General features: G+C 42.8%; 1 protein-coding gene across 3 annotated transcripts in view; it reads right to left on the bottom strand.

Moving 5' to 3' along the window:
• The window catches only part of RAB44 (RAB44, member RAS oncogene family), a 28,399-nt gene continuing 13,191 nt past the window's right edge, over positions 1 to 15,208 (bottom strand). For all 3 annotated transcript variants that reach the window (XM_079980614.1, XM_079980613.1, XM_079980615.1), the window contains 10 exons: positions 14,833 to 14,928; positions 13,158 to 13,342; positions 12,171 to 12,219; positions 11,146 to 11,240; positions 9,039 to 10,219; positions 7,030 to 7,111; positions 6,830 to 6,944; positions 3,760 to 3,861; positions 2,236 to 2,312; positions 1 to 1,020 (listed from right to left, as the gene is read on the bottom strand). In XM_079980614.1, the coding sequence (XP_079836740.1) occupies positions 933 to 1,020; positions 2,236 to 2,312; positions 3,760 to 3,861; positions 6,830 to 6,944; positions 7,030 to 7,111; positions 9,039 to 10,219; positions 11,146 to 11,240; positions 12,171 to 12,219; positions 13,158 to 13,342; positions 14,833 to 14,928 (2,070 nt within the window). In that variant the 3' untranslated portion in view covers positions 1 to 932. The remainder of the gene's footprint in view (positions 1,021 to 2,235; positions 2,313 to 3,759; positions 3,862 to 6,829; positions 6,945 to 7,029; positions 7,112 to 9,038; positions 10,220 to 11,145; positions 11,241 to 12,170; positions 12,220 to 13,157; positions 13,343 to 14,832; positions 14,929 to 15,208) is intronic.

Genomic DNA, 15,208 nt, shown 5'->3' with positions numbered 1-15,208 from the left:
ACTGCAGTAGAGCTTTCCAAACTTTTAATGTTGGTGACACACTTTTTAGACATGCATCATTTCACGACACAGTAATTCAGTTTTGCTAGCAAACCAGAGGTTAAACTAACCCCTTATAAGAGTGCTTGTGTAACACACCTACATACTGCAGCTGACACATTAACGTGTTGCTACACACAGTTTGGAAAGCTCTGCATTACAGTTTTCCAGCTGAAAACATTATAGCTTTGCAACTGTTCTTGTTTAACTTGAATACCACATACTTAGATTTTTTCTAAAAGTGAATCTATACTGATTATTCTTATTATTTTAAAATATTTGTAAAACTGTTGAGGACCATGTGCTTTAGTGAGTGCTTTGTCCTATATGAACCTGCCTGTGCCCTCAGATCAGCTTCTAAGGCTTTACTCCAAGTACCACCCCACTGTTAACAGCAAAATCATGCTACACAAAACATTGAGAAATAATTTACCAACCATGACAGCGTAGGAATTGAAGGTGTATTAATATGCAAAGCTTACAGAGTTATATAAGAATGAAAAGAGAAGGAGCAAACAACTAATTTGTTCAGAATCAGAATATGTTTGTTGATTATTGGCATAATAAGGCACATCTTTCAGGAGATAATTGCTTATAGCAACTAGCTTGGTATTGGGAGCGGGAAATTACTGGCATGAACTAGAGATTCTTCTCTGGCCTGTTGTCATGAAAGTTTACAGAGCAAAGAACAGATCTGAAGGGATATAAGGTTTGAAAGCTGCCTTGGGACACCAATGTAAAATCTGGCCAATGTGAATTGGCGAGGTTCCCATGCTATATAAGGTGGACTGAGCACCAGACTCAAGGGGGAACAAAACATGTCTAACCACATAACAGCCACAAGGATCTGTTGAAAGCCATTAGCTTTAAACATCTCATCTTTTGCCTTTTGGTTATGAGCAGCATCCTCTTTTCTTTCCAGATGGCGCTGGAAGCTCCAAAATCTCCTGCTTGAACTTATCTTCATGAGTTTTCAGCAACCTGACATGATAAACATAGAGGGAAACATGTTAAGTACAGTATTTTGCTCAAGTCTAGAGGATTTTCAGAAGCTCTCACACTGTGTTCGCACAATGCTAAAGCATGGTTTTGTGGGAAATTGCAGTCAAACATAACTGCATGGCTGCTAGTTGGTGCAAGAAGGGGTAAAGACCACAGATTTAGATTCCTAGACTCAGCTAAGTTGCACCCCCTCTTCTCCAATGAAGGAGGAAGTGAAGTCTTCTCTTCCTGTTCCCTCTCTCTCTGCACCACATCACTGGCTAAGGAAGATGTGTCTAAGCAAGCTCCAGGCTTACAGCTCATATTTGGAACACTGTATTTGTATTTTCTACCCAAGAGTATTCTGCCTTTCTTCTCCTACTGCTGCTTGCATAAATGCATGAATCTGACCTTTGGAATGTTTTGTTCATAAAGCATTTAAAATTTACTTAACAGTGTGTGGTCTGTTCACTGGAAGAGGGGTAGAATGAGAAGAGCACTTTGCAAGTGGACTAAATGGGGTGTGCACACCCCATTTAGTCCTAATGCTTCACTCTAAGGCCAATGTTTGGGCTTGTGGAAGCTGAGTCACCCATGTACCTCTAAACCCAGGTTTAGTGTTCTGTGTGAACGTAGGTACAATTTCAATCACATTCAGGCAGTCCTTAAAAACAGTTTACTGAAATATGGATGGGCTATTTCTTGTGTTACAAAATTCCTATCCAGAAGAAAAACTTCTGCATAATAATTTACTACATCATCCCTCTGTAGAATGTTTGATGTTCTATATTTGGTACCTGGGAAAACACATTTTCCCCTCAAGATGTTCTCATCTATTGCTGTTATAATGACTGTGTGACTACATTGGTTATTGTCTGTGCTGCTGTTCATGGCAAACAAAACAACTCCCGTCCAGCAGTGGACCTCCATTTGGCTGAGTCTCTGCACTGTACCAGGATGGAAGGAGGAAGCGGCATGATGGCTGCATGTTTGGCATGGTGCAAACACACTAGTGGAGCCAATCTGGCACTCCTGCCAGCAGGTTTGCACCATGCCATCCTCACTGTGCACCCCTCCTCCTCCGAGTCCCAGTATGCTGAATCAACTCAGCTGTACAGAGATCTGGTGAATGACACAGCCCCACCACACCATCTGCTGCAGCTCCCATGCCACACTAAGTCCATGCTATTTGCCGAAGAGCCACCGGTTACCCACCTTACCAATTTGACCATGGATTCAGTCACATTCTGACCTAAGGCAGCACTGCATTCATTAAATGAGAGTCCATACTCCTGGCAAAAAAAAAATATGAGAGCAAAACAAACAAATGCACATCCTTTAAAGCAGTGGTAGTTGAAAAACATTATGCCTAATTAGGGAAACAACAACTTTCAGCTCCACCACCTGACCTCGTAGCTACACATTTTTACCATGAACATGATCAAACGTGACTCTATTCCTGCTGTAGAGATCCACCCTACCCCTGACATCTCATCTTTGACCAAATTATCTTGGCAAATTTTGGGCAAAGGCTTATGTTGAGTGAGCTGTCAGGGGGAGTGGGAAGGATCCATGCCCATGGAATGCAAAATACTAGTCCAATCTACTTCTCCATCAAAGTTATCTTACCTCTTCATAAAAGAGTCAAGACTCGGACAAAGGTGCATGGTTTAAAAGATATAAGGTAAAGGTAAAGGACCTGTGGACAGTTAAGTCCAAGGCGACTATGGGGTGTGGCACTCAACTTGTTTTTAGGCCGAGGGAACCGGCGTTTGTCAGACAGCTTTCTGGGTCATGACTAAACCACTTCTGGTGCAACGGGACACCCTGATGAGTACCAGAGCACACGGAAATGCCATTTACCTTCCCGCCGCAGCGGTACCTATTTATCTACTTGCACTGGTATGCTTTTGAACTGCTAGGTTGACAGAAGCCGGGACAAAGCAAGGGGAGCTCACCCCATTGAGCAGATTCAAACCACCGACCTTCTGATCAGCAAGCCCAAGAGGCTCAGTGGTTTAGACCACAGAGCCACCTGTGTCCGTAAAAAAGATGTAAAAGGCAGCCTGTCTCTGTCCCTCCATACCATTGCCTATGAATGAGCCCTGCAAACCCCACGTGTTCACCTATACTAGAGCATCAGAATCTCTTGATGAGGTCCCAAGACTCCTGACCACTATCTTAATGGCAACTCCACCCACCCAGTAAAAATCCATGCATGTTGATTTGTTTCTTAACTGTGTGTTGGTTTTTGTCCTCAAAATGTTGTTTTTGTCTGCTACAACTGGTAATCAAGAATCCATGTGATCCTTGCAACTAAGTTGCTGAGGATCACAAGCTGCACAGTTCTACTAAGCTAATATCCTTGTAGGTTTCCTACAAGCGCCTGGTTGACCAATGTTGGAAAGAGGAAGCTGGACTAAACGGGCTTGGGGCCTGATCCCGCAGGGCTCTTCCTACATCCTGATGTCATTAAGCACAATTGGATTTAGTTAGGAGAAGGGAAAAAAGCAATCAGAGGAAGAGAGCATTATGAGTTTGTGGTCACTTCCAAGCCATAGGTGAACGCATGAGTCATATATGTGCATTTGATTTTTTTTGTATGCCTCTGGCCTAAATCAATCAACCTCAAAAGCAGCACTACATTATACTACGTTTAATTTATTCTGACTTCGTTTTGGTTTGCCAAACTCAGGGGAGAAGGAATTACAAAGATAAGAGGAAAGCTTAAGGATAGACCTTGGCCAAGTATGCACCGTCCTCTGAAGAGACTCTTCTTTCTGCAGCACAGTCTGTTTTGTTACCAAGCAGAAGGATGACAACTCCATCTTCTGCTCCTTCCTGTGAAGAAACGCACATGCTTCTTCAAATATGAGCTGAAGCCAAAATGACAGCAATAAAGGATGGTCTATTGCATTTCAACAGTGGCTACAAATAGGATAGGCTGCAAAATAATCCTTCCTAGTTCCTGACAATTTTTTTTTCTTCATGAAAATTTTTATTGATTTCCAGTTTTTTAACATAAACAAAAAACAACATAAAAACAAACAAAAACTCATATTTTCTTAACCTTATTTTCATAACCCTCTTTTCCCGGACTTCCCCATACCTTTCCCTTTTTGCATCCTTAATTTAGTACCATTATTCAGCAACCCTTCTTGACCAATTAAATATAAATTCATTCTCTTTTTCTATTCCACCCTAGAATTAAACACAATTTTCCGCTGCAATTCTACGTCTTCTTTTCCCTCAGCATTTTAACACTCCTCAATTTTATAATAATTCTTAAGATATATCTTAAACTTCTTCCAATCTTCTTCCACAGTCTCTTTCTCTTGGTCGTGGATTCTGCCGGTCATTTCTGCCAGTCCCATAAAGTCAATCACTTTCGCCTGCCATTCCTCCAGCGTGGGTAGCTCTTGTGTCTTCCAATACTTTGCTAGGAGAATCCTTGCTGCCGTAGTAGCGTACAAAAAGAAATTCTTATCCTTCTTCGACACCAGCTGGCCGACCATACCCAAGAGAAATGCCTCTGGTTTCTTGTTAAAGGTGCACTTAAGCACTTTCTTAATTTCATTATAAATCATTTCCCAGAAGGCCTTAATCTTTGGGCAGGTCCACCAAAGGTGGAAAAAGGTACCTTCAGTCTCTTTACATTTCCAACATTTGTTATTGGGCAAATGATAAATCTTCGCAAGCTTGACTGGGGTCATGTACCACCTGTAAATCATTTTCATAATGTTTTCTCGTAAGGCATTACATGCCGTAAACCTAGTTCCTGACAATTAAGGAAACCAAAGTACGTTGAAAATATGAGAGGTCCTCTTCTCTCAACTCATTTTTGCATCCATATTTTATACACCTGAGTTGCCATATCTCTTAGAATAGGCAAAATCTTTCCCATATTTCATTAAACAGTGGTTTGGAAACTGCAGATGGTATAGAATTATGGGGCATAGAATTATGGGGCAGACAGTCTAAACATATAGCATGAATTCTAGCAGGAATGCACGGGCTACCAATTTGTTTCCAGGGTCAATACAAAGTGCTGGTTTTGACCTATAAAGCCTAATGCTGCTTGGGTCTTAAGAATCGCCTCTCCCCACATCCTGGCATAAACCCAGTTATCATCTGAGCCCTTTTTCATTTGCCTCCTATACAGGAGGTTTGGGGGGTAGCAACATGAGCTTGGGCCTTTTCAGTGGTGGCCCCTACTTGTGGAATGCTCTATTCTGTGCTATCTTTTTCTTTAGGTGCCAGGCAAAGACTCTTCTCTTTACCCACCTCTTGGCTCTTAATTTTAAGGGTGGTATTGTGGCCTCTTTTAGTGAGATCAGTAAGTCCAGATCTGTTGCATCTGTTTAAAAATATGTTGTTTTAAAAAAAATTATTAGATGTTTTCAATTGGTTTTAACGTTTGGGTCACTCTGTGGTAGAAAAGTGACTAAAAAAATCAAATAAATAAAATTTCATAACAGTCTTGTGAAGTTCAGGCTGACCAGGAGTGGCCCCCATTTTATGGGTGGAAGAATTTTCTTGCCCAGGATTTGATTTAAGGTATTCTAGTTCAACATTCTGTCCCAGGGATGGGAAACCCTTTTCAACCCAAAAGCCACACTTCCTTCTGAGTAACCTTCTGGGGACTGCATGGCCATGGTGGGTGTGGCCAGAGGCAAGAGTAGGCATAGCAACAGATCTGACTCTTACCTTTGTATAGTAGGGTACATTCCAACCATGCAAAAGCCAGAAGTTTCTACACTCACAAAACTCCCCATCCTTCATCCACACAAGCAAGAAAAAGGCATTGTTGCAGTTCAGTGAGACATTCCAGCCAAGCAAAAGCACTCATGTATGTTCCAGCATCTGTACTTTTCCAGCATCTGTTAGTTCTAACAATCATGGACCCTTTGCTATTTTAATTACCAATCATACACTTTCTAGCATATATACTTAAAAAAGCAGTACAGATTTTTCTAGTTTGCAACTTCCATGACAAGAATGAGTTAGCAAATGCATCTCATGATGACTCAGCAACCATCATGTACTGTTGTTAATCAGGTCCGCAGCTGTAGCCACACGGGACATGGGCGTAACCAGGATTTTTTGTTTTTTTGGGGGGAGGCAGGTCTTTTGTTGGTGGGGGGGGGCAGAACCTCGGATAGCTATGTATTTTTATGTATTTTTATTGATTTGGGAGGGCAGCTGCCCCTCCTTGCCCCCCCCCCCCGGCTAAGCCCATGGCATGGGAATAACACCACAGAGAGGTGGAAAAGGCTGCAGTCCTCAGCACCTTTACTGGAAGAAAACATAACTGAATGCAGTGAGACTTAAAAGGTAAAGGTATTCCTGATGATTAGGTCCAGTCACAGACGACTCTGGGCTTGCAGCGCTCATCTCGCTTTACTGGCCGAGGGAGCCGGCATACAGCTTCCGGGTCATGTGGCCAGCATGACTAAGCTGCTTCTGGCGAACCAGAGCAGTGCACGGAAACGCCGTTTACCTTCCTGCCGGAGCATTACCTATTTATCTACTTGCACTTTGTGCTTTTGAACTGCTAGGTTGGCAGGAGCAGGGACCAAGCAACAGGAGCTCACCCTGTCACGGGGATTTGAACCGCTGACCTTCTGATTGGCAAGCCCTAGGCTCTGTGGTTTAACCCACAGTGCCACCCATGCAGTGAGACTTACCTCTCATTAAACACACACAGGACTGCATTGTCCAAACTCAACAATGCAATCACCCAATCACCAAGAGCTAAAGCAGGGAAAACAAAAGCCAACCAATAATGGAAGAGAGTTGCTCTCCTTACCTGGATACAATTCATCCAGTACCGCACCTCTGCAAAGCTATGTTCTGAGGTGATGTCATACATCAATACAACTCCATCAGCCTTCCGGAAGAACTGCTTGGTGATACTGTGGTATCTGTTTTGGGGAGAAATGTGTACTTTTTCTGCAACCTTTTTATAATTTCTTTCTTTCTTTTTCTAGATGCAGCACCTTACACTACCTTTCTTGGCCGGCTGTGTCCCACAGGCGTAAAGCAAAGCACTTGTTATCCACAAAGAGGCTTTTGATCCGATAGTCCATTCCTAAGGGATACATTGCAGCCATTTACAATCAAGTTCACTTCACATCTCCAACCACTTCAAAGAGCTGAAAACCGCAAGCTGGAACTGTACTGATAAGAATAAAACGCAGCAGGGCTCTAGCATTTCCATCCCTGAATTTTGGGGAGATTAATAAAAGCAAAGGTACCAGAACACTGAGAAACTTATTCAGTTTTATTATCTGAATTTTGCAGGTGTAAAACCTGACACGGAGTAATGGATTTGACTTCCTTCAATTTTAGAGTTGACTAACCTTCACACAAATAAAAAAAGGAGAACATTCAAACCAAAAGGCCACGCTAGGAGGAAACGAGCTGGAAATGCCCTATAGATAAAAAATACTCTTCCTGCTGCAGTCCTTTGAATTTCTACATGGCTCAAATTACATTGGGATTGGGACCCCTTGTGGCCATTTGGTTAAATTTAACTTACTGATGGGGGCTGGGGTGGGACAGAGGAGGTCAGGCATCAGGAGTAGGCGTAGCTGGGCATCTGCCAAGGCCAAGACCCTGGCAGGGGGATCACTGTCACCCCAGAGCCTCCTACTAGCCCTGCTACTTCTAGTCCTTCCTGTCGCTCCCCTCTCTGAGCATGCATGAAGTGACAAGAGTGAGGAGGCAGAGCAGCATCCTTCAGTTGGCTTTGCATTCTCTCTCTGGGCGGTTGTGCAAATGTGAGCCCAGAGGGAGATGAGACAGCAAAGGAGGTAGACCAACTCAGGGAAGAGAGCCCACCAAGGACATCTTGCCCAAGGGCTGTTGAAAAGCTGGAGCTGATTCTTGGTATGACTCGGTGTATTTGCCAGCTTAGCAAGGGTTTTGCCGTAGTTGTTTTAACACAGGGAGAGTAAAAAAAAATTCATTTGAACTACTTATTTGTTTCAATTCTGTTACATTTATATCTTACCTGTCTTCACAGAACCCAAGTTGGTGGGTGTATTGTTCCCAGGCAATCACCTATCTAGACACTGACCTGACTGATACCTACTTAGCTTAAGCAAAGCGATGACATTGCATGCCTTTAGAATGTGCCCTAGGACCAATTATCTTGCATATGCAGACAAATAGTGACCTGGGTGGTGTTCCCCAGCCCCAAATAGGGGAGGAAAACAAATTATGTCTTCTAATTTGCTTTTGGTTATGCAGATTCCTGCGACAGACTTACAAGAGAATCGGTCGCTCAACTCCCACTTGGTTCTTCTCATTCTAAAACCATGCTCTTTCCTTCAAGTGAATGTTTTCTTTTAAGAAAACCATGCTCAGTTATGGAAAATAATGGAATATCTCTGGTGATATTCTTTTCAAAAGTAAAACTTCAAGCAAAATAATACCAACCATAAGAAAGATGCAGGTCAATCTCTAATATTCGAGTGTTATATTGTATATAGAGCTCAGGGTCACTGCCACTCCTTATGGCAAGCAGGTCCAAGAGTGGCCTAATCATACAAAAATATAGGCCAAGCTGGATATATAGGCCAATACATAGCAAGCGACTAGCTATCCTATTTTTTCTTAATTAGAGATGGGCATCAGGGAGCCCAATTGTTGGTTCAAACACAGTACATGAGAAGAGGAGGTTTATCTCCACACACAAATGTTCACTGAGATTAGAACAGAGACAACACACCCCATGGGGCTAGGAGCCTTAGAAATAATAACATGTCTAGCCTAGGGGTGGGGGTGCCAACTTAAATAAAATATGGGGGGCAGGTAAGCCCCGTCCCGCATAATTGATTGCATGATGCAGTGCACACACACCATTTGAATGGCAATCCCCATCAATCTGGGGGGTCCTGGCTCCCTCAAATATCTTACTGGGGGCAAAGCCCCCTTGGCCCCTGGGAATTGGCTCCTATGGGAGAGATGACACAATGTCTCTTGTTACCTGCTGGTGAAAGATTGATTCATACCTACAGTCGCAGTCATATTTGCATCGAAGGAATCATCTTGCAGTCGGTGCAAAAAAGATGTTTTGCCAACATTAGAGTCTCCAACAAAGAGCACGTTATACACGTGGTCTGGACAAAAGCAAACAGCTGTGGTGTCTTTAGAAGTTTCTTTTGCATCCACATCCACTGGATAGTCCGCAGCTTCTGCTTTGACATTTGTTTCCTCATCCATTTCTACCCTGACCTCTTGGTTCTTCCTACACCCTGGCAAATCCATGCATCCTTCTCTTTTGTCTTCTGATAATGTTACTTCTAGACCCTCTGTGGTTTGTGTTTGCATCTCTGGTTGGAGCATATTCTCTAACTGGTGGTTTTGGAAAACAGAGATCTCTGGCTCACATCCTTCATCCAACTTTGGTAGGGCTATTCTGGGTGAGGAATGAGCAGGTGGCGTATCTGCCACTGATGGGTGTTGAGTCTCAGGTATCTTTTTCTCTGATGTTTTAATTTCTGGAGATTGTTTTACCACTCTCTGCTCAGAATCTGCAGGTGGCCACTGAGTCCAGGTGATACCACTGCACTTTAAAACTTGCTCATGAAGTTGGATTGCCTGTTCTAAAATGAGAGTCTTTCCTTGCATCGACTCTTTTTTATAGTCACCGGCTGGACTTGTCAACTCTTTATAAACAGAAGACTGCACTTCAGGAACAAGAATACATCCTCTCTGCTTTGACTCTAGAGTTTTGACTTCCCTTCTTGGCTCAGAGATGTTTGCATTCTTCACCTCCGGAGCACAAGTTAGTCTTTCTTGAAGTAGAGCTTCTCTTTGCCATGAAGCTCGACCAGAAAGAGTCTCAGCATTTCTCTTCTGCAGATCGCGGTTTCTGGAGCTAGCATCATATGGAGTTATTTTTTCCTGCATTTTTCTTTGCTGAGAATTTCCATTCTCTCTAATTTGGCCCAGGAACTGAAAACCAAAGTTATCTATTTGTGGATTGTTTGATGATTCAGACACCTTGTTTACTGCTGCTATGGCATCATTCAGCTCTCTGAGCAAAGAGCTTTGGTCCACGACTTCCTGTGGGAAATATTTTTCTGGTTCTACAACGGAGTCTACCCAAGGATCCTCTTCAATGGAGATCACTCTAGTAGTTCTAGATTCTGAGTTGGCTTTGGCCATTGATGCCACACCACCAGGTGCCCTATGGGGAAATGATGGATAGAGCAGCACTCATTCAGTACAAGATAAGGAAAGTAAGAAACAAGGCCTTAGAAGCGCACAATTCCTGCTGGAGAACATCAAGATCTCATGGGCCTATGAAATGCTAACTCAACCACCAGCAAGACTTCTGGGCTCTTATGTTTGTTGCTTTCACAGAGTAAAGACTGAGTATATCTGTTTCTAGCATGCATGTTTCTTCTTATAAACACAGTGAGGGGTGAAAGCAGTAATGTATATCAAAAGGCCAAAGAGAAACATGTTGGTAAACTAAGAGTCATTCCACAAAAATGAGGTAACAGGGCATTTATTAAACCGCTAAAGAATGTGAGAATCTTCAAGATCAACCGTACTCTAAACTCTGTCTGTTTCCACGGCTCTTCCTTACAATCCACTGATAAGCAGTATTTTGGTTTTATGGGGGAGAGCTAAAAAGTCTGCCAGAGTTAATTCTGAGGCATTATTCAAGAGCTAGGCAGACAAAACAAATGAATGTACTAGGTTCACCTTGGGGCTGGCAACCCTTTAATGGCAATGTCTTGGTAATGTGGTGGGACATTATCATTATTTATTATTTATTATTTATTATTATTAATTGTCTAATGATGGAATGTCAGTGTGGGAAGCTCTGTTTATTGTTCTTGAACCACTTTGAGATCAGCTTTGTCATTGGCAAAGCTGCATACAAATATTAAATCTGATCTAATCTAATCTGTTTGGCCCCAGGGTACTTTTCAAACATGCATTTGGCTTTCTGGGTGCGGCGTATGTGAAAGGTCATGAGAATATCAGGGCTGCAGACAGAAATAACGTAACTGCTTCAGTGCCAGAGCATGGACCCAGCTTCAACGAAGACCGCTGCCACTAGCATTCCTCACTTAATGTATTAAAGGAGTATTTAGTACTTACTTCTGAGCAGAGCTGTCCAGTGTATCCTCACTCGGATTGTATCCAAATCTTCCTACCAATTCAGAGGAGCTCATCTCATTTGCACTCAGATGACCCTTAGAAGAATCACAATGGGATAAAGGCAGAAAAAGAAATAAGGATCACTTACTACCAATTTCAGTATCCACTTATGGGGGAGGATGGCTGTTGAATCTCTGGCCTTGCCTATTTCTAATCACACGTGTGGGGGGGGGGAGACTGGATCAGTCCTGATGCAGACATGCAACTGAATCACTCAGACTTAGGAGAGGCTGCCTGTTGCATCTCATCACAAGTCACTGTTCTGATTTTGCCTCTATCTGCAGTGCACAGAAGGCATGTCCAGAACACTGACTCATGCAGAAATACGGGAGATAGCCTCTAATGAAAATTGGTCTCTTTTCCCTCTGTAAATCCCTATGCATGTCTACACACCGCTTTGAGGGTTTTTTCTACAATCAAGTGGTATATAAGTTTTATAAAATAAATTATGATATAAAAGACTCCAATAGAAGTCCCACTGACTTCAGTGGGACTTACTCCCAGGTAAGTGTGCATAGGAGCACAATCTAAGGCTGCAATCCTCTACACACACCCTTGAACTTAAGGGGCCTTACTTCCCAAGTAAATATGCACAAGGATTGTGTTGTATTAATCATTTTGGATAGTTTGAGTGAAGTGTGCCTCCAATTTCGGTTCAGAAGAAAAAATGTGCATTGGTTAACAGATGCTTGGGAAAGCCTGATTTAATGTAACCGGATTTCTCTAATGGTGCTACTATACATGTAGGGTGCTAGATACTATCCCCAGGGCCCATGAGAGCTTAGATTCTCCCATAATCCTATCTGCTGGTTGAAAGCACTATGTCAGATGCATTAATATACAGTACTCATAGCTAAGCCACCTTTCCAGGGCAACATTTAGGCTACTAATTATGGTGGCACCCCATCGGGGTGGGGGGGCAGTTCTGAGTGACAAAGGATGCAAGGTGAAGAATTAAGAAATACCTGTTGACTCTGAGCAGTCTTGACAGAGACTTCCTCTGGCGATCTGCCACTGCCAAGGAAAGAAGGGATACATGGTCACTGCCCCTGTATACTAAAATGTGTTGCTTCTGCAGGGGCACAAGCCTAGTAGAAGCAATAGTGCGGCAATGCAGTTTTTAATTCGAGTTTAATTCGAGTTTTTAATTCGATTCAACACATATTATGATTAATATTCACCAATATTCATTATTTTCAGTTGTTATATCTGAGAAATGTAGAAAATAACAGGATATTTTTATATGAATTCTTCAAACTTACACAATCCCTTAAAAATTAGGTAAGGAACCAAATGTTGTATAATACTATTATTTATGACTGTTTTATAATTTATGGGCCAGAGTTCTTGGTGTGCTTTTTTCTTGGTATATTTGATAACAAGAACTCCAACTTATTTAACACAATGCATGTAACAGCATATATTGAGGACGGCAGGATGCAAACAGAAAATGGAATGGTGCCAACAGGAAGTGGGACAGTGCAAGCAGGAAGTGCATATTATCTCAAGGGGGGTGTGAGGGACAGGGGAACTGCTGCACTCAATTTATGCTGTAGCATTTTTGGAAAAGTGACATCTTTTGAGAAGTGTACCTCAGGAAGAGGTATCCCTGCCAGAAGCAATGGCCAAAATAGCCTAACCACCACCAACCTTTCCAAGGGGCAGCAAATAGTCCGGTCTGCTGAGCTATTCTGCTTTTACCTCATCATCAAATCTGACTAATGGAACGAATAAACAGATGTCAGGGGCCGTAGGTGTTCTGATGATGCAACACTTCGTTCCCAGTATCTGGGGAAGCCACTCTCTTTTCCACCAGATCAAAGCTACTTCGTTGAACCTTGGAAAGCCTTCTAATGAAATAGCTGCCAAAAGTTAGGCTACAAAGGCGGTTCTCTACAGTGTATCCTCCCTACCCAAAGAAAAAAGGTGACACTGTGGTGGTTAGGACTCACCTCTCTTCTTTGTGTAACTGACATACTCTACCCCTCATGAAATCCAGTTGCCTTTGGGTCTTTTGAAGCTGATTGAGGGTTTTTTGTAGCTGGGCCTCAAGGGCAATGTTGGTTTGTTTGAGCTCCTGAGTTTGGGTACTGGCCATCTGCTGCTTTTCTCTAAGGCTGAGAAACTGTGTCTCAAGCTGAGAAAGGAATATAGAAAGTGTTCAATGCAGTAAAAGAAAACTAGCAGTGTGGTGGTTACAGTGCTAGAGTAGTACCTAGAAGAACAGGATTCAAACCCTCATCCCATCAAAGCTCACAGAGTGATCGTCCCATCAAAGCTCATGGAGTCACAGTCTCTCAGTCTAACTTACATTCATGGGGTTCTTCTTGTGAGGATAAAAATGGGGGAAGAACCTTGCAGGAAATGTGAGGTTGACATTTCATTTTATTTACTTTATTCCATTTCTATTTTCTGCATGGGCTAGACCCTTCTGCAAGTAAAATGGGCAAGCCTCTTAGACATGAGGTTCTCCTTTCAGGTGGTCAGTAGAAAAGTAATGAAACAGCTGAAAATACCTGCCTTGCATTTGATTCACATTCTCTGTCTTTCTTTCTCTCTCGCATACTGGAGACTGAAGCCATTTTGACCAGGGCTAGAGGCTAACAAGTGCTGCATTCACATCATACATTGAAAGCACATTTCCTCTCCCTTCCAAAAAGGAGAATCCTGGGAACTGTAGTTTGTTAAAGGTGCTAGGAATGGTAGTTCTGTGAAACATAAACTATAGTTCCCAGGATTCTTCTTCTCAGGGCATCAAACATCACACCCTATTGTGCCTGGGCAATTTTGCTATTTAGTCATTTAGTCGTGTCCGACTCTTCATGACCCCATGGACCAGAGCACACCAGGAACTCTTGTCTTCCACTACCTCCCACAGTTTGTTCATAGCTTCAAGAACACTGTGCAACCATCTTGTCCTCTGTCGTCCCCTTCTCCTTGTGCCCTCCATCTTTCCCAACATCCGGGTCTTTTCCAGGGAGTCTTCTCTTCTCATGAGGTGGCCAAAGTATTGGAGCTTCAGCTTCAGGATCTGTCCTACTCAGGGCTGATTTCCTTCAGAATGGATAGGTTTGATCTTCTTGCAGTCCATAGGACTCTCAAGAGTCTCCTCCAGCACCATAATTCAAAAGCATCAATTCTTCGGTGATCAGCCTTCTTTATGGTCCAGCTCTCACTTCCATACATCACTACTGGACAATGGTGTGAGAGATTTTTCAGTGAAACAAGGCCATGGTCCCTGAGTAATGGAAGCACTGCAGTGTCCCCAGATATGGCTGGACTACAGTTTCCATCCTTTGATGGGATTGGTAGTCCAACAATATTAGGAGGTCATGATGTTGGTGAATCAGGTTGACTATATCAGAAATATTCAGCCACACTGCAAGCAGCTGTGTGTGTAGGGTTGCCATATTTTGAAGAGCAAAAAAGGGGACACGTTTGCCGACTTCAACTTTTAACTTGAAGCTATGGAGATTCTCATCATGAAAAAGAGGATGTGTCTTGGGAAAAGAGGACATATGGCAACACTACATGTGGATGATGGTTTTGTTGGCTTTAAATGCTTTAGCCAGAGGAGATGCTTCCAGTAGATGGTGCTGTTTCCTCATGTCACATGGATAACCTTACCTCTTTTTGAACATCAAGGAAATGCTGTATTTCCCTTTCCCTGGCATCCAACAGTTCTTTCATCTCCACGCTGAGGAATTGGCTTTGGGTTTTACTCTGCAATAAACAAAGGTGGTGAACATTCCAGGGAACATTCACACACGAAACCTGTTTGATTTGAGTCAAAGCACAAATAGAGCATGCAACAAAAAGTTGCAGGGTGGTTTGCTCTTGTTCATGCTTCCAGACAACCGTATCCTTTTTCAGGATACTCCATTCCGTTTCCACACCATTCCCCTGGTCAGCATTCTGTGCCCACTAGGCATGTTCAATCCCCACTCAGCTGTTTTGGGGTTCCCCCTGCCCTGAATTTTATTCTACATATTTTTTGTACTTA

The sequence above is a fragment of the Podarcis cretensis genome (genome assembly GCF_951804945.1).
Source record: "Podarcis cretensis genome assembly, chromosome: 6".
NCBI classification, from domain to species: Eukaryota; Metazoa; Chordata; class Lepidosauria; order Squamata; family Lacertidae; genus Podarcis; species Podarcis cretensis.
The sequence above is the reverse complement of the archived record's forward strand: the minus strand, read 5'-3'. Positions and strand labels throughout refer to the sequence as shown.